This window comes from Rhinopithecus bieti, unplaced genomic scaffold (genome assembly GCF_001698545.2).
Source record: "Rhinopithecus bieti isolate Rb0 unplaced genomic scaffold, ASM169854v2 scaffold_31548, whole genome shotgun sequence".
Classification (NCBI taxonomy): Eukaryota; Metazoa; Chordata; class Mammalia; order Primates; family Cercopithecidae; genus Rhinopithecus; species Rhinopithecus bieti.
This window is the reverse complement of record NW_016814470.1, coordinates 3,967,830-3,986,616: the sequence shown is the minus strand read 5'-3', so window position 1 is coordinate 3,986,616 and position 18,787 is coordinate 3,967,830. Positions and strand designations below refer to the sequence as shown.

Here is an 18,787-nt window from a genome sequence, read left to right as displayed (position 1 = left end):
CCGTCGCCGCCGCCGCCGCTGCCGCTGCCGCCGCGGGTCCGCGCGGCCTCGGGTGGCCAGAGCTCAGCCTGCGCGCGCCGCGCCCTGTGTCTCCGGGTGGGGCAGAAGACTCGCCCCTTGACCCTCCCGTGGGGACTCTACGTGGTGTGGCGGCCCTGGGGCTCTTTCGTAATAGCCCCGGACTGAGTCCCCTCCATTCCTAGTCCACTGACGAGCGGTGGACACCTGCCGCTGTATCTCCTCCAAACCGAGTCCTTGCCCTGCCGCCTCCTCACACCCACACGGCGGCAGAGAGCTTCACCATAGGGTTCGCTCAACTCCAGAACCTTCCGACCTCAGCTAGTTCCTGCGGGCCTCTGCCCGCTTCCCGGTGCACCCTCCCCGGGAGCCACCTCAGACCCCCGACAGCCTGGGCAGGCTCGGTGCCTGTAGGTGCGGGCCTGATCACCCCTCCCCTCTTCCCACCCCCTCATCCGCCAATCCCTTGTTTTCACCCTCTGTCCTCTGCCCCTCACTCCCCTTGTCACCTCTTGGAGCCCCTTTCCAACCAGCGGCCAGTGGGTATCCCCTACCCAAGGATGTGAGCCTCTTTAACCTGTAATGCTGTGGCTAGCCCTTGGCCCTTTTCCTGCCATGGAGAACCAGGTGCTGGTAATTCGCATCAAGATCCCAAATAGTGGCGCGGTGGACTGGACAGTGCACTCTGGGCCGCAGTTACTCTTCAGGGATGTACTGGTGAGTGGTAATCTCAGTGTCCAGATCCCAGCAAGGGGGACTCAGGGACTTGAGTAGTCAGCACCTTGACCACTGGTGACCTGAGCTAGTGGCAATGGCTACTGCTGGCTTCCTGTGGAGGCAGTTTTATTGCTTCAGGCACAGCATTGATAAATTGCAACCACTGAAACCTGGCAAATGTCTAGGACCCTGGGGAGATAGATCAAGCTGACTGAACCCCTGCCCTCAGAGAGCTCATGGCCCGGGCTGGGACACACATATAGATACAACCACGCAAATGGAAACAGCTGAATCTAGAAGAGAGGTTTTTTTTCCCCCAAGTGTTTCAGGGAATGTCCCTGGACAGATTCCAGCCCTGTTTTTTTTACTGAGTTCTCTGAACTTGGTGACCAGCTGAGAAAGGGAAAAAGGACAACTTTAACTTACTGTGTTTGAGCACACTGTTTAATTTATTTATTTTGAGACAGGGCCTCAGTCTGTTGCTCAGGCTGCAGTGCTGTGGCACGATCTCGGCTCACTGCAGCCTCTGCCTCCTGGGCTCAAGTGATTCTCCTACTTCAGCCTCCCAAGTAGCTGGCACATGCCACCACACCTGGATACTTTTTGTATCTTGTAGAGATGAGGTATTGCCATGTTGCCCAGGCTGGTCTCGAACTCCTGCGATTTGCTTGCCTCAGCCTTGCCAAAGTACTGAGATTACAGGTGTGAGTTACTGTGTCCAGCCTGCGCAAACTTAAAGCATTATTGGATGTAAGACATTTTATTTAGAAAAACATGATGCCCATGACAGTATGACACATCATCTGTTATTAAAATCAGTCCAGTTTCAGAGATAGTAAAATTGAGGGAAAATGTGCATCTTAGAATTGGTGAGAATATATTTCAAATAAAATGATGGAATTTTAGAGCAGGGTGTAACACTGTAGGTGGCCTGTTCAGCTCATGTTTCTTTTTTGCAGATAGTTACTGAGGAGCGGTGAGGTGAAATGGCTTTTCCAAAGCTGTGAGCTCAATACCAGAACTACAATTGTGTTTCACTGACTTAGCAGGTTTCTTTCCCTACATGTTGCAGCCACTTCTGATCTTTCTGGTATTCATTTGAGTTAGACAGAGTGCCTTGTGGCCCATTCTACATGCTGAATAACTGAAGCATGGAAGACAGAAGCGGACATTCCGAAAAGCACATTGCTAGCAGCAGATCTGTAGTGGAACTTACCTGCAAGTTAAGAGTGGGCAAGGTGGCAGGATCTTGGGAAGAGGAAGATTTGTGATGTGATTTTTCATTGTCTTGGGTAACTCAGTCAAAATTTGATTTCTATAACTTCATTTTGAGTTCTGGATGTTACTGACTGCCCAGGCCATGCACATTTTTGGGTGCCTTGGCCGGGAGCTTTCCATATTGTGCATCAAATGCCATCCTTCTCTTTATCCAGAGTTCTCCACACAGTCACGCTCACACAGATTTCCCCTCATGATAAGGCCCAGGCTCCTTCACATGGTCCTCTAAGCACATCTGGATTGGCCCCTGTCTGCCTGGCACCTGTGTCATCTCTCATCACAGGCCCATAAACTTCTGTGCCTCACTTCTATAGGCTGATTCTCAGTTCTCCCAAGTGTCCAGACTGTCTACAGTCTGCCCTTCACCGGCCAATTCCCACCTGTCTTTCCAAGCCAAGTTGTGCTTTTTCTCTGTCATTCTTGGTTATGTGCCCCACCTCTCTGTTGCCACAGCTTTGTGTGGGTCCCCCAGCAAAGCACATATTTGATCATGATACTTTGTCTCCTCCACTAGATGGTAAACTTCTGGAGGAGATAAGTATGTTGGTTTTTGTTTCTTCATAGGACCCCAGAATACTTGTTTAAGACGGGAACTTAAAAGAGGATGCGTGCAATTACGGTTCTGTGGACAGAACACGAGGTTTAGAGTCAAGGAATTTGGGTTTAATTGCAAGCTGTCCTGCTAACTAGGCAAGTCAGTCTACCTGTCTGAGCCTGTAGTTTTCTTATTTGTAAAACAGGGAAACTTGTACCTTCCTCAAAGACTTGGCAAGATTATGTGAGATTGTGACTGTGATGAGAAAGCCGGGCTTTCTCTTACTCATTTAAAACAATGGAAGGTTGATTATTATGTGATATATTATTTGATTATGTGATTATTTCAAGAACAGCCCAGTGTTTAAGACCACAAACTCTGGAGCCAGGTTGTTTAAATTGCAAGTTGTACTACTGGGGCAAGTATCTTCTGTATCTCAGTTTCTTTATTTGTGGAAAAAAAAGTTGGGGAGGGGTGAAAGTAATACCTACCTCCTAGAGTTCTGAGGACTCCTTGAGTTGATACATGTAAAGCTCTCAGAAAAACTTAGCACATAGTAAGTGCTCCATTAATGTTGTTATTATTGATGGGATTGTTATTATAAGGGATTGGACTTGGGTCTTCTGTTTCTTGAGCATCTCTAAGTTGTACCTGCTTTGAGGCTGACTGGCCTAACAGGAAACACTACACAAGTGGCTCCACCACTAGAACTCAGCATGCCAGGTGTCTGCACACTTTTGGCCAGGTAAGCCCAAGTGGAGCATGTTTTGTCAGGAAGGCCTGATGAAGGACCTGTGGCAGTGGGTGTTCAGTGCTATCTCCTAATGCTCCATTTTAGCAAATGTTCAAGCCCAGATCCTGGCAGACTCCTGTGATCTGTTCTCCAGGTTCATTTCATCTCTTCATCAAGAAAAGGCAAGAACCAACAGACACGTCAGCATCTCTGGCTTAGAACCTTAAACTTTAAAGCCACGTGGAACCTGGAAGAATCGCCTCATCTAATTCAGACTCATTTCAAATGAAGAGGCATGAATCCCACAGGGGGAAAATACCTTGCTAAAGCCACACAGCTAATTTTTGGCAGAACCTGACACAGATGCCAGAAGCAGGTTGTAGTCACCTAGTCAGCCATAACTGAGTGTCTCGGACCTGAAGTCAGCAGTTGAGGGCTCCAGTCACTGTGCATCAAATAGCTGGGAGACCCTGGGCAAGTCACTCCGTCTCTCTGGGCCTTGTCTTTTGTCTGAATCACCAGGGACTGGCTTAAGTATGGAGGCCGACCTGACCCTCAAAGGTAGAGACATTTGGGTCTTCGGTTTTGCAGCTTTCTGTGTTTCTCTTTTTCCCTGGAGACTGAGTTCCTAGTTTTGGGAAAACTGTACAAGAGGTTCGGTTAGTGTGTGATGAGAGAGAATGCTCAACCCTCTCCCCTCTTCTTTTTTTGTATCCTGTGGTCTTCAAGCTCAGATTTCCCCTCATCTATAAGACTTCTGGGCCAGGAGTGGTGGCTTAGGCCTGTAATGCTAACACTTTGGGAGGCTGAGGTGGGTGGATTGCTTGAACCCAGGAGTTCGAGACAGCCTGGGCAACATGGCGAAACCCCATCTCTACAAAAAATGCAAAAATTAGTAGGGCATGGTGGCATACACCTATAGTACCAGCTATTAGGGAGGCTGAGATGGGAAAATCTCTTGAACCCAGAGGTTGAGGCTATAGTGAGCCGTGATTGCACCACTACATTCCAGCTTGGGTCACACAGTGAGACCCTATCTCAAAAAAGAAGAAAACACACACACACACACACACACACACACACACACACACACAGATTTCTGTCTAAATTGAGTATGATTTTTCCTTTCTCCTGAGTTACCAAATACTATTTGCTATTTATGTCTTTTGTTTGGTGCTTCTACTCTAAGTGTTTTATATTACTAGTCTTTCAGGTTTGTCTTTATCTCCATAACCAGCTTATAATCTTCCTAAATTCAAGGATCAAGTTTTATTCTCCTGTAGCCTACAGCTTTGTGATCTTTATGCTCCTGGCATGTTGTAGATACTCAATTATGTTTTGGATCTGTCAGATATTTGTCTGATTTTTTGAAAGGAAGAAGAAAAGCATCAAAAAATGGTCATCATCAAGATATGTAAACTTCAGTTTTTTTTTTTTTTTTTTTTTTTTTTTTTTTTTTTTTTTTTTTTTTTGAGACGGAGTCTCACTCTGTTGCCCAGGCTGGAATGCAGTGGTGTGATCTCGGCTCACTGCAACCTCTGCCTCCCAGGTTCAGGTGATTCTCCTGCTTTAGCCTCCTGAGCAGCTGGGATTACAGGTACACACCACATGTCCAGCTGGTTTTTTTGTATTTTTAGTAGAGACAGGATTTCACCATGTTGGCCAGGCTGGTCTCGAACTCCTGACCTCAAGTGATCCACCCACTTTGGCCCCCCGAAGTGCTGGGATTATAGGCGTGAGCCACTGTGTCCATCCTGGTTTTCCTTTGAAACCTTCTTTAGGTTAGGTACATGTTATATTGTTGAGAGTAGAAGTCACTTTAGCTGGAAAATGTATATAAAATCATCAAATGTACCCTGCTTTAAAATGACTAGTAGATATTACTGATGTTTAAACTTTTTACCTCTTTGTCATTATGATAGCCCCACTTTATTTGCTTTAAAGAACGAAGTGGTTGTGTTCACATGATTCTCTCACTCAAGTTTGCTTTGTTCTTTCTCCCTTTTCCTCTATCAGATGAGAAGCATGTGTAGCGCCTCGTTTATGTCGATGGGCTAAGGCATGCCATTGCCACTGAGCACGTTTTCAGGTGGTTGTTAGAACTCTGCAGTTTGATGGGGTCGCTATTCCGAAGTGGGGAGGAGCTTAAATTAGTTTGCTAACACTATAGAGGCAGAGTTCACATCTCAAGATCAGAGTTTCCTGGAAATAACTAGTGATAACTTAGAGAGTTGGGGATGGAGCAGTTGTTTTCCCCTCATTTTTTAAAACCTACACTGGCTAGAATGGGTGTTCAATAAATACTGCTGAAGGATGAAGTCAGTGAGTGAATCACCATCCTCCACTGATTGTTGGGTGCTGGAATTTCAAAGTTTTATTATGAGGTAAGCTCTGTAATATTCCAGTCATAAGTCTTTTATTTATTTACCAGACACTAGTAGGGCACTTGCCATGTGCTAGACACTCTTCTGAGCACTTTACAAATACTAACTCATTTGGTAGGTACAGCTAAGATCTGATATTACACATGAGGAAACTGAGGCACAGATATTTCGTGGACTCAGTTGTGCGAGAGAGCTAGCATCCAGCTGTAGCTGTTTGGCTGCAATTTCGTGTTTTCAGGCTTTCCACTGGATTGCCTGTGTACTTTATTCTGTACTCCCTTTACCGTTTCCTGTCAATAAATACTTTCTAACTATGAGAGTGTAGAAAGAATTTTTTAACACTAAAATCTTTTATAGATACTTCCTCAAAAAGTTGATGTTTCATTTGTGAAGACTAGAGTCAGAAAAAAAATAATCTCCTTTGGCTGTAATGAGCAAGGGCTGCCTAAGATAGTTCTCTTTGATCAGTTTTATATTCACAGATTTATTTTTGAAAAAAAAAAAAACACTATAGAGACAAGACTATTATGCAAATTGCCACTGCAGCAAAAGCTTCTAAAGAATTGCCTTTAGAAGGAAGTTGCAGCCGCCACTCTGCTAAGTGCCCTGCTTGGAAAGGCTGTGAGCTCCCTGCTGAGAAATACTGCAAGTGGCTTTGTCAGCGGCTGCCTGGTGCCAGTTCTGGTGCAGCCTGGGAGGGACATTGTGGCAGAGCTCCCGGAGAGAAATGAGGTTTGCAGGCCATTGGAGTTGGACTGGACGTGATGGAGGGTCACTTTCCCCAGAGTTTAGGTGTTCTGTGCTTATTCAATTAAGCTGTCTCAGTATACTAATTTTCATGTGTTTTCAACTTTAGAGATTTATTTAAACATTGATGTCAGATTATATACACTTTTTAGATTTTTGTAGGCTAGATTAACCTTATTTCGGTGTCATTAAGTATGTTTTCTGTTGCTTAAGAGTAAAGGTTGATAAGAACCGTTTGTGTTAAATGTAGCATAGTGGGTTTATATCATCACGGAAACTTGTGTGTTGAACTACCATTATTGAGTGCGAGGCACAGCGTTGCTTGTTGTATATCAGGAACTACATTTGTTGAATGTCTTCAATGCGCTAGGTCTAAGCTTATGTTTATTAGATTAATTTTTACACTATCTCTGTAAGTATTACTAGACCCATTTTGGAGGGTAATCAAATTGAGGCTCAGAGAGGTTAGGTGATTTTTTTTTCCAAGTCATTCGTTTAATGATAAGTGCAGAGCAGAGATTCAGACCTACGTCAGTCTGACTCTCAAAACCCCTTTCTCTTTCAACTGTACTGTATTCCACAGCCTCCCATAGAAGAAACCAAGTTTTTGTAAATACACAACAGTGTATTTGTATTTATACTGTTGAATTGAGAATAAAATATTATGTTATTAATAAAATGTGGAAAAGGTTTCTTAAAGATTTTTCTTCCTGGGATAGAGATTTAAACTCTGGGTTTATGTTGCTGGGCTAAGTGTGATTATGAGCTAATGTTTTTATTGTTTATGCTAACGTTTCAAAAATCTTTCCCAGGTTCTCATATTTCCTCTAGGATTTGCCACATGTTAGCAATAAAGAAGATGGCTAATTGTGTTTCTTTATTCTTTCTTTGTTTAGGATGTGATAGGTCAGGTTCTGCCTGAAGCAACAACTACAGCATTTGAATGTAAGTCTGGCTTATATACTTTCTTGACTATTCCTTTCTGCAGTCATTTTTTAAAGGGTTTATGGGTTGTATTACTTTAGAAACTGACAAAAACAGATTATTTATGACCATCATATGGTACATTTAAATATTTATAAATTAATACAAGTTTAATGATGATACTGAACTGAGTAATATTTTCTTATTTAATCATATCTTGGGTGAGCATATTTCTACAATATAGCTTTAATTACCAGCATGACCTTTATCTGCTCTTGCTCCTGATTGTAATAATATTGTGGGACAAAATGAAACGTGTAAACTACCTGTAGGCCAGTGATTATTGATTAAGAGATTTTAATCCATTGCTGCTTTAAAACATGGAAACAAAGTAGAGCTTTTACCATGAGCATTACATGGAATAATTCTGTTTTAGTGGGGCTTGGCAGGGATGCTAGATGGTGACAGGAACACTTCAGGTCTTTAGTGCTTCCTTTCTCCCCACAGTTGGCCTGGGGACAGGGCCAGGGTGACTTGGGGACTAGAAAACTGTTTTGACATGAACCAGGTCATTGCAGAGGACATCATGGAATGAGTCATGCTAAGATGAGATAGTCAGTAGCATAGGGGCTCAGATGCTGAGAGGGATGAAGTAAGGATTTAGAACTGTAGTTTTTTGTTTTTGTTTTTTTTTAAGATGAGGGCTACTTTTTTTTTTTTTGCCACAAAGTCTCGCTATGTTGCCCAGGCTGGAGGGCAGTGGTGCAATCTCAGCTCACTGCAACCTCTGCCTCCTGAGTTGAAGCAGTTCTCATACCTCAGCCTCCTGAGTAGCTGAGATTACACGTATGTGCCACCATGCCCGATTAATTTTTGTATTTTTAGTAGAGACAGGGTTTTGCCATGTTGGCCAGGCTGGTCTTGAACTCCTGACCTCAAGTGATCCACTCACCTCAAGCTTCCCAAAGTGCTGGGATTACAAGTATGAGCCACCGCGCCTGGCCAGAGGGCCACTTCTTAACGTCGAAAAATTTCAGTTTCTCTGCATGATAGGATACTTTTTTGTTTCTGTTTTTTATGAAGATGGTTACTTACAGAGAATACAATGGGTACTTCCTCTAAAAAGGATAATGTAGCATTTCTTTTCAACATATAAAATGTGCAAAACCTTTGACTTAGCAGATCCACTTTTAGGAAGCTGTTCAACAGAAATAGCTACACATGTGTTGAATGCCCTTCAAACAAGGTGTTCATTGTGAGATGATGATGATTATTATTACTGTTTTTAGAGACGGGATCTTGCCTTGGTGCCACACCTGGAATGCTGTGGCACGATGGCTCACTGTAACCTTGAACTCCTGGCTTAAACAATCCTCCCACCTCAGCCTCCCAAGTAGCTGGGACTACAGGCATACACCACTATGCTTGGCCAATTTTTAAATTTTATGTGGAGATGGGGTCTTGCTATGTTGTCCGGGCTAGTCTTGAACTCCTTGCCTCAAGCGAGCCTCCTGCCTTGACCTCCCTAAGTGTTCGGATTATAGATGTAAGCCACTGTGCCTGGCCCATTGTGGGATTATTTATTTTGGAGATAGGATCTTACTCTTTTGCCCAAGCTGGAGTGCAGTAGTGAGATCACAGCTTGCTGTAGCCTTGACCTCCTGGCTCAGGCTTGTGGGATTATTTTCAATAGCAAAAAATTAGAGGTAAACTAAAAGCCTAGTATAATGGATTAATAAATTACAATTTATCTATAATTCAAAGCATTAAACAGTAACTAAAAAGAATGAGTTAGGATTTTTTACATTGGTATGGAAAGGTATCTGTGAAATATTATTGAATAAACCAATAATGCATATAGTATTATCCCATTTTGTAAAAAATCCAACCCCGCTTCCCCAACTTTATGTGTGTATTGAAAGATAGGATCTGAAGAGTGCCTACTACAGTACTTTCCAGTGACTTACCCTGGAAAATGGACTTGGGGCCTGAGGCTTGGGTTAGCAGGGTGGATGAATGAGCACACTTTTACTTTATATATTTCTCTATTGTTTGAACATTTTCAAAATCATTACCTGTTTTAAAAGCTATAATGAGTAGAACTCTTAATGTAATTAGCATTTTGTTAGTCACATTGAACTCTGTGCTATAGAAAAATAGTACATCTGTCTGAAATACATACACTAGTGTTGCAAGCTTTATTCAGACTCTTTGCAGTAACTCCTTGTGGGTGCCACGGGTTTCATGGACAGTCTGATAGTTACCATTCGGAGTACTTACTACTGATAGATGCTTTGCTAAGAGCATTCCACGGGCTATCTTACTTCTTTTAACCATCACAAGATCCCCACAAAGTACTTGTTATTTTTTTGAGACAGAGTATTGCTCTGTTGCCCAGGCTGGAGTGCAGTGACATGATCATAGCTCACTGCAGCCTGAAACTCCTGGGCTCAAGTGATCTTCCTGCCTTAGCCTCTCGAGTAGCTGGGACTACAGGCACCCACCTCCACGCCTGGCTAATTAAAATTTTTTTATGTAGAAATGGGGTCTTGCTGTGTTGCTCAGGCTGGTCTTGAACTCATGACCTCAGGTGATCCTCCCATCTTGGCCTTTCAAAGTACTGGGATTATAGGTGTGAGCCACTGTACCCACTAAGTACTTAAAAGGACTGTTATTAGCTCTGTTTTGGTTGAGGAAAGGAAATCTTCTTTAAGCAACTTGCTCAAAGTCTCACAGCTGTTAAGTCGTAAAGTGGAATTTCTGGAGTAGTTTCCAAAGTGTATATTCTCAACCACTGTACTGGACTTGTTTTGAGAGTTGTCATAATTATTGAAGTCACATATTCTGGTTGTTCTTATGCATGGTAAAAAGAAGTTTACTTTGTACTTTGTGCTTTTCCGGTCCCCAAAGTGGCTTGATGTGCCTGTGCCTGCCTCATTGGCTTCCAGGTAGGGTTCATAATAATAATAATACTGATTATTTTAACTGTCATTCATTGATAGCTTGCTCTGTGCCAGGCAGTGTACTAGATGATTTGCCTAAGTTGTCAGTAATCTTTATACTGACTCTGTGAAATAGGAAAATTATACCTGTGAGGAAACAAGCTCAGAGGCCTGAAATGATTGCTGAATGTGATTGCTTGGAAGAGTGAAGCCCAGGTTCAAACACACATTTTTTTGACTATAAAACTTGCACTCTTTATCCCCAAGTGTGTCAAAAACCTGTTAAGTGTAAATATAGATAAACCTCTACTACTACAGGTTTAGGTTCTGTGATATCGTGCTGTATCTTTTGTTCCATCAATGGCAGCAACTCTGTGCCCATCTGCATGTGGGCCAGTTTTAGATGGAAAACAGTAAATACAAAACACACCCACAGACAAAATAATGACAGTTCTTAGTTTTTTTGTGTGTGTTTGCATTATCATTACTTTCAACTATAGACTTGAAATCCTAGACAGGCTTTTTTCATGATTATTTTGTGGTGACTTTTTTTCTTAACCAAAAATCCGAATCAATAAGTGGAATCTATGTTTAAGAAATAATTGAGAAGATATAGCTTATAAGCTAATTTACTGGAATTTTGGAAATATTTCAGTGGCTTATGGGTATAATGGAACAACCCTTAAAAAATACAACTTTAATAAAAGAAATACTTATAGTAATACATTTTTGGTTTTTTGAAATGGTCTGGCTCTGTCACCCAGGCTGGAGAGTGCAGTGGTGCGATCTCAGCTCACTGTAACCTCTACCTCCCAGACTCAAGCAATCCTCCCACCTCAGCCTCCTGAGTAACTGGGACTATAGGTGCATGCCACCACACTGGCTAACTTTTGTATATTTTGTAGAGACAGGCTTTGACCATGTTGCCCAACCTGGTCTGGAACTCCTGGGCTCAAGCAATCCACCCTCCTCAGCCTCTCAAAGTGTTAGGATTACAGGTGTGAGCCGCTGCACCAGGCCTTATAGTAATACATTTAATACTGAAAATATACCTAACACTAATTGATATCTTATACAAAAGAAATGGTGTTATAGTTAGTGATATGAATTAAGCAACAAGAGAGAGGGTAGCTATCAAATGTACCTGTTTTGTATAAATGTAGAGAAAAAGAGTTGAGTGAGGGGAAAAGAGGGGAAAGATCAGATAATGTTAACAGATTCTCCAGTTCTGAGAAATGGCGTCTCTTCGGTGAAACCTCTGGTGATTCCAGATGGCATTAATCTCTCTGCACCTTTACTAGAGCAGGGAACCCCTTCAGCCTGCCTTCTGGTCGGTATGTGCATGTTACCTTCCCTCACTCCATTCTGAGTCACTTGGTGTTATGTACCATGTTTTATTCCACTCTTTCTCTCTTCTTAGTAATGAGCTTGCTACCTAAGAGGAACACACTTGTTGAATGAGTGGAATGTTATGTGAGTCCACATTCAAATGAAAATTATAAAATGCACATGTCTAAATCTAAATGAGTAATTTGCTTTTTTGGATTATTTGTGTTATAGCCTGAGCATGGGATATAATTGGTTGGTGGTGGACAATTCAGGCCTCCAAATTCAAATTCCCACATTTGACTGACCCAAGGGGGTCAAACCCAAGGGGCTATATTCTTTCTGATTTCTTTTTCTGGGCATGGTGTTTCCAAGGGGAGTTAGGGCTGGATGAGGAGAGGGACATCTGTCTGCTGAACTCACCTTTTGGCTGATGGTCCTAAACCTTGTTTTCTTATTAAAAGGACCTCTTTTAGGTCCTTATTCTCCCTTACATCTAGAGCTCACAGTTCTACAGGCTGTACAAGCATGGCACTAGCATCTGCTTGCCTTCTGCTGAGGAAGCTTTTACTTATGGTGGAAGGGGAATGGGTAGCAGGCGTGTCACGTGGCAAGAGAGAGCAGAGGAGGTGCCAGGCTCCTTCAACCAACCAGTTTCTCACATGAACCGACAGCGTGAGAACTCACTGCCATGGAAGGGGCACTGAGTCATTCATGGGGTATCCACCCCCAAGACCAAAACACCTCCTGCCAGGCCCCACCTGCAACACTGGGGATCACTTTTCAATATGAGATTTGGAGGGGACAGATGTTCAAACCATATCATTGTGGAAATAAATTTGTAAGATAAATTCTTAGAGTTGGAACTGCTGAGGCAGAGAGTACCCATATTTAAATTTCAATATCTGTTACTGCGTTTGCTCACCAAAAGGCAGAACCGATCTACACTCTCATCAACAGTGTATGAGAAGGCCCATTTCCCTGTCCAATCCCATCACCTCTGGACATTAGCAAACCTTTTAGTCAATGTCAGTTTGATAGGTGAAAAAGATTACTACATTACTGTTTTATTTTATATTTTTTAAATTGTAAATGAGCTTGAATATCTTCTCATTTGTATTTGGCTATTTGTATTTTTTGTATTTACTTTCTTTTTTTTTTTTTTTTTTGAGACAGAGTCTCACTCTGTTGCCTAGGCTGGAGTGCAGTGGCCTGATCTCAGCTCACTGCAACCTCCGCCTCAGGGGTTCAAGTGATTCTCCTGCCTCAGCCTCCCAAGTAGCTGGTACTACAGGCATGCACCACCACACCTAGCTAATTGTTTTGTAGCTTTAGTAGATACGGGGGTTTCACCATGTTGACCAGACTGGTCTCGAGCTCCTGACCTCAGGTGATCTGCCCGTCTCAGCCCCCCAAAATGCTGGGATTACAGGTGTGAGCCACTGCCCCTGGCCAGCTATTTGTATTTAATTTCTATAAACTATTTGTCACCTTTGCCTGTTTTTCTATTTGGTTATTTATCTTTTTCTAATTGATTTAAGGGTTTTCCAGTATTAAGCCTGGCCCTTTGTCTTGTGTGTTACAAATGTTCTTGCTCTTTTCAGTTTGTTCTGGTCTTTTTATTCTCTCTTCTTTTTTCCATAGAGAAGTTTAAAGTTTTTACATGGTCAAACTTACTTATTTTCCTTTGTAACTTCTGGGTTTATGTCCTGCTTAGGAAGGTCTTCTACAGTCCAGGATATTGAAGAAGCATTCATTCATATTCTTTTTTCCTTCTACTTTAATGAGGTTAGATACACACACAGTTATGTATATAAATTTGTATGTTTGTATGTGTCATATTGTGGGTTTTATAAAATCATGTATTTTTAATACAAAGTTCAGAATTTGTTTCTTTTTCTTTTCTTTTCTTTTTTGAGATGGAGTCTTGCTCTGTCGCCCAGGCTGGAGTGCAATGGCAAGATCTCAGCTCACTGCAACCTCCGCCTCCCGGATTCAAGCGATTCTCCTGCCTCAGCTTCCCTAGTAGCTGAGATTACAGGTGCCCACCACCATGCCTGGCTAATTTTTGTATTTTTTAGTAGAGATGGAGTTTCACCATGTTGGTCAGGCTGGTCTTGAACTCCTGACCTCAGGTGATCCACCCGCATCAGCCTCCCAAAGTGCTGGCATTACAGGTGTGAGGCACTGCTCCCAGCCCTTATTTTTCTTAATTCTTGCACCATCTTCAGTTTATTTTGGTGAAATAAATCAGGTGGGCATCCAACTTTATTTTTCAAGCAGATAACTGATTCCACACCAGTTGTTGAATAGTTTTTCTTTTCCCAGATGTGAGAACCTTTCTGAGATGAAGCTAAATTCCATAACCATAAAAAATCGTGTGTGTTTGCATTTCTGGGTTCTACATATGCTGTAAGAGCTTGACATTCATATAGGCCCAGAGACCCCTGCTGATTTTCACAGTTTCATTAGCAGATTAATGAGTACACCAACACATGAGGTGATAAAAATCAACCGTGCCCACTAATGCATTTCCTGTGCATATCTGTTACTTGTGTTCCTCTGCCAGCATTTTCTCTAGAGAAATAACTGCTGTAAAATGACTGTTGGATTGGTGTTCCTGGACAGTAAAATCTCACTGGTGACTTGAAACATGCGTTTTAAGTCCATGTAGACAAATGCTGTCTTAAACCTATAAAAATCATGTGGTTTCACTTTTCCATGACACTCATGTATTCTGATCTGTAGCTCTCGCAAGTGTCTTCACATTTGTCAAACCGTGCATCTGAGTTTGGTTCAGAAAACATGGTTATAGGATAAATATTTATTGAATTTGTGCCTTCCTTCAACCTTGACTATTTTGTAGTCTCTTCTCATTGCACAGAATCATTTTTAGCTGTTTTATGAACTGCTGTAAGATTATTTTGTACTTAGAGTGGAAATCTTTAAACCAACACGTCACATCTCATTTTAAATTTGACATAGTATGACCATTTAAGGCAAAATTGCAATTCTGGAAGTTGTAAATTCTCAGAGTGTAGGAAACAACTATAGCTGATAACTGGAGTGACACCTGTAGGAGATACTCTTACGTTCAGATAGCCATGACAATCTTGTTAAGAATAGTTGGGTGGGAGCCTCTTTTTGCTTCAGAGAAGAGTCTGAATCATAAAATATTTGGAAGAAATGAAGTTTCATTTCCTTAAACTATTGTATGTGTAAAAGATAAAGGGTCGTTTTAAGTAAAACTAGGTAAGTTAGTGAAAAATTGTCACAATAAAACTACACTAAGCCTGAAAATTATTTAACATTTAAGAGTTAATTATGCATCCTAGAGTTTGAGGCAAATAAGAGAGCTTTAATTTGTTGAAATTTTGGCTTTAAATATTACTGATGCAAAAAGTCCAAATCCCTTTTAGTCTTATGAGAGTAGTCATTTATTGTTAATAGTCTTGCTGATTTGTATGAAAATTAAGGAGTTTGAGTCCTTTACTCAAGCACCAGACTAGTTGTTCCTTAAGGTCAGTAGACAGTGCAGCTTATTTTTGAATCTCTACCATAGTACCTGGCACATAAGAGACACTCTGTATGTGTTTCTGGAATGCATGGATGGTTGAATAGTGAAGTAATAAGGATAAACTTTGTATATCCCATTCATCAGCAAGTCCTGTTGGCTCTATCTTCAAATTTATCCAGCATGTGATGACTTCTCAAAACCTCAGCTTGGTTGAGGCCACCATCATTTCTCACCAGGATTAGGACAGTGGCCTCCTAACTGGTCTCCCCGTTCTACTTTTGCCTCTATACAGCCTCTTTTCCACATGGCAGCCAGAGTGATTCTTTTAGAAGTCAGGTGACACTACCACGCTTACAACCCTCCAGTGATTTCCGTCTCATTCCAAAGTAAAAGACCAAGTCCTTAAAATGCCCTGCAAGGCTCTGCATTTTCACATGTGGCCTCAACCTGTCCCACCATTGTTTCTCTGAACCCGTGAATTTCTCCCCCCACCTCTCATTCTGTTGTAGCCATTCTGGCTTTCTTTTTGTCTCTCAAACATGCTAGGCATTCCTCTGACCCAGGGCCTTTGTATTAGCTGCTCCCTCTGCCTGGAACAGTCTTTCCCCAGATATCAGCATGGCCCACTCCCTCACCTCCTTCAGTCTCTTTCTACTAGAGTGTAAGTTCCATGAGAGCAGGATTTTGTTTGTTTTTTCCTTTTTCACTGTTACTGTCCCAGTGCCCAGAACAGTGCCTGCCACCTAGTGGGTACTTTTATTTGCTGGAAGGAGGAAGAAAGCAAAGAAGTAAGGAAGGAATCAGGAAGAGGGAAGCAGGAAGATAAATTAAAACTCATGGATATGAAGATGTGGCCATGGAAAGTACGGCCTCTAGTCCTGCCCAAGTCATTAACTCCATGCCTGAGAAGGGCTTTAAACTTGACATCTTTTCTGTTAGTTTCCTGTTGATGTCTTTCTAACTTCTACAATTATGTTTTCATTTCTTTTCTCTTACCTGGGAAAACTGCCTTTGCAGTAGTTCCAATTGCCACCTGGCACAGAAGGAGTGTGACAAATGACATATAATATATTGCCTTAACTTTCTGTAGCTCTTTGTAGAAGCTAGATTGTTTCTCTTGAAAGCTTTCTTGAACCCCTGTCACCGCAGTGGGTGCTGTTTGTCTGAGAGCTCCCTGAGTCTGCTGTTTGCTGTTTACTCAGTAGGCCATTCTGACCGCCCCTTACCTGAGGCTGCCTCTTCTCTCTGTTGGGCCTTTATGTTTCTCTTCTTGGTTTTTCTTTTGGATTGCATGTTGCTTCAAATAAAATCGCTAACAACATATGGCCTGTTATGATTCTCTTTTCCCAAACTCTGCCATTTTGTATATTTGTGACACACTGCAGATTTTGTGAAGATTGCTTCATAATATTTGTTTACCATCTGCTGCACTCTATTTGGTATCTTGCTAGGATTTTTTCCTCCATTTTAAGTGACATTAACAAAATCTAGCCAGTACATAGGCTTTCTGGTTCTACTTTTGCTTCCCTAATGTGCTGGAAAATCATATTACTATGCTCCAGGCAACTAGAGAAGCCTGGAATTCTCATTGTGAACCAGTGTATCAGATCTGTCTGCTCCCCACCCCACCCCTTTTCTTGGTCATATCCGGTAATGCGTTTTTGGTCAGATGGCAAAGAACCTCCATGTATAAGATAGAAAAAGCTCAAATTATTTTTTTACTTCTTACTACTTAGTACCACTACTTTCTAGTGTTGTTCTCTAACATATTTATACCTCTGAAACTTCGTGCCAGTTTAGTAAGTTTTTATGATTTATGGTTCCAGCTAGTGTAATTTTTATAGCTTATCCAGTTTGATAGACAGCTAGCCTGAGTCTTGGCTAGATGGGCTGTATATATCCAAGTTTTTGTTCAGAAAAGTGTTTTAGGCTACAGTCATAGTAATTTGCTTAGTATGTGTTTCTGCTTTCTTACCCTTCACTAACTTTTTGTAGTTGTCAGTTCACCGTCTTTAGAAGGAAGTGCGTTTTTGCTTTACAGGTTAAGGTGAATGGTTTGCTCTTGGGCTGCCATCAAGGGGTCAGAGATAGCTTAGCTTTTGCCTTTTGACTGGAGCCACCAGTCTTCTCATGGGTGTGGTTATTTTCCAACTCAATTTCCTCTTGGACAAAAACAAGGAGTCTTTAATAAAACAACTAAGCATAGATACTAAAGAGCAAATCAGACAGTCTCCCAAAGAGCAGTTTGTAAAGAAAACCAATACCTACATAAAACTAGGTATCCTATTAACCCATAACAACGATTAATCAGTACGTCATATAAGCCTGATTTTCTCTCCAGCCTTTCTTAGAATGCCTTTTTCAACTTATCTGAGATCTTCTTTTGGAGTCAGAACCCCTAAGTGGATAGTTCCAACATTTTATCACTGGGTTGATGTCAAAAGCTATTCTAGCCTTTTGGCTTCAGTTTTCTGTCCACTTAAACAAATGCTCTGGTAATGTTTCTTAGCTCTTTTTTTTTGAGACGGAGTCTCGCTCTGTTGCCCAGGCTGGAGTGCAGTGGCGTGATCTCGGCTCACTGCAAGCTCCACTTCTTGGATTCATGCCATTTTCCTGCCTCAGCCTCGCGAGTAGTGGGGACTATAGGTGCCCGCCACCATGCCCGGTGGTGGCGTGTATTTTTTGTATTTTTAGTAGAGACAGAGTTTCACCATTCACAGGATGGTCTCGATTTCCTGATCTCGTGATCTGCCCGCCTCAGCCTCCCAAAGTGCTGGGATTACAGGCGTGAGCCACCGCACCTGGCCTCATAGCTACTTTTTATGCAACTTCTCTACAGTAAATTATTCTGGTAGCTGACTTCTTTCACAGATCTCTTTCTTCTGAAATAATCCCTCAAGAGATTTCTTAGAAATGTAGAATTCCGGAATATTTTGGTTTAAGTAGCCTTAAAGGTTCAGGCTCTAGCTTTGAGAAGTTGAAGAACTCTCCTTTTGTTCTTGTAATTTAAATGATCTTTCTGTAATCGGTGCCCCTCCTTTTTAAAATAAATTATAAGAAGGGTTTTCACTCGTTTTACCAAAATATAAGCACCTGCCCATCCTATGTGAGCAGTAATACCTTATTCAGGTCTTGTGCATATTGAAATTCGGTATAAGCAGTCTCTTTTTAACCACCATCTCTATAGCTAGCTTAGTTGCAGAAATGAGATTTATTTAAAAAAACTACTTTATTCAGGCTGGAAATTGTTTTTATGCCAAGTTCAGGACTTCGTAAAGAACAAATCAGTTTAGCGTACATTTAAAGAGAATTTGACCTGGTTTTAAAGCAAAAATGTAAAGTGCTTTCATGTGTGGTGATATCATTTGTACTCTGTTTTTTCCTGTCTCCTGCATTTTTAAGAAAACTTTCACCTTAACCTTGAAAATATTAGTTTCTAGAACCTATATATAGAGAGACTCCTTTCTTCTCTTTCTACAGCTAGAATGGCATTTCTCCCCCAATTTGGCCCTAGAGATTCTGTATCTAAAGTGAACAAATGAAAGAAAAGGTGCTAGATTCCTATAAAGTTCTTTATGTGTAACATCTCTCAGGACTGTGCCTTCTTCATTACTGAAAGTGACCAGTATATGTCTTTTACTCTGAAAAGAGGCAACTCTTGGTAGC

General features: G+C 41.7%; 1 protein-coding gene across 4 annotated transcripts in view; it reads left to right on the top strand.

Annotated features, from left to right (window-relative positions):
• The first annotated feature begins 290 nt into the window (after positions 1-290).
• Positions 291-18,787, top strand: part of MAP2K5 (mitogen-activated protein kinase kinase 5) — a 272,012-nt gene continuing 253,515 nt past the window's right edge. For 2 of the 4 annotated variants that reach the window (XM_017851086.1, XM_017851085.1), the window contains exons 1-2: positions 496-735; positions 7,309-7,357. In XM_017851086.1, the coding sequence (XP_017706575.1) occupies positions 601-735; positions 7,309-7,357 (184 nt within the window). In that variant the 5' untranslated portion in view covers positions 496-600. Of the gene's footprint in view, positions 736-7,308; positions 7,358-10,246; positions 10,285-18,787 lie in introns of all 4 variants that reach the window. The other 2 variants (XM_017851087.1, XM_017851084.1) reach the window with 2 other exon arrangements.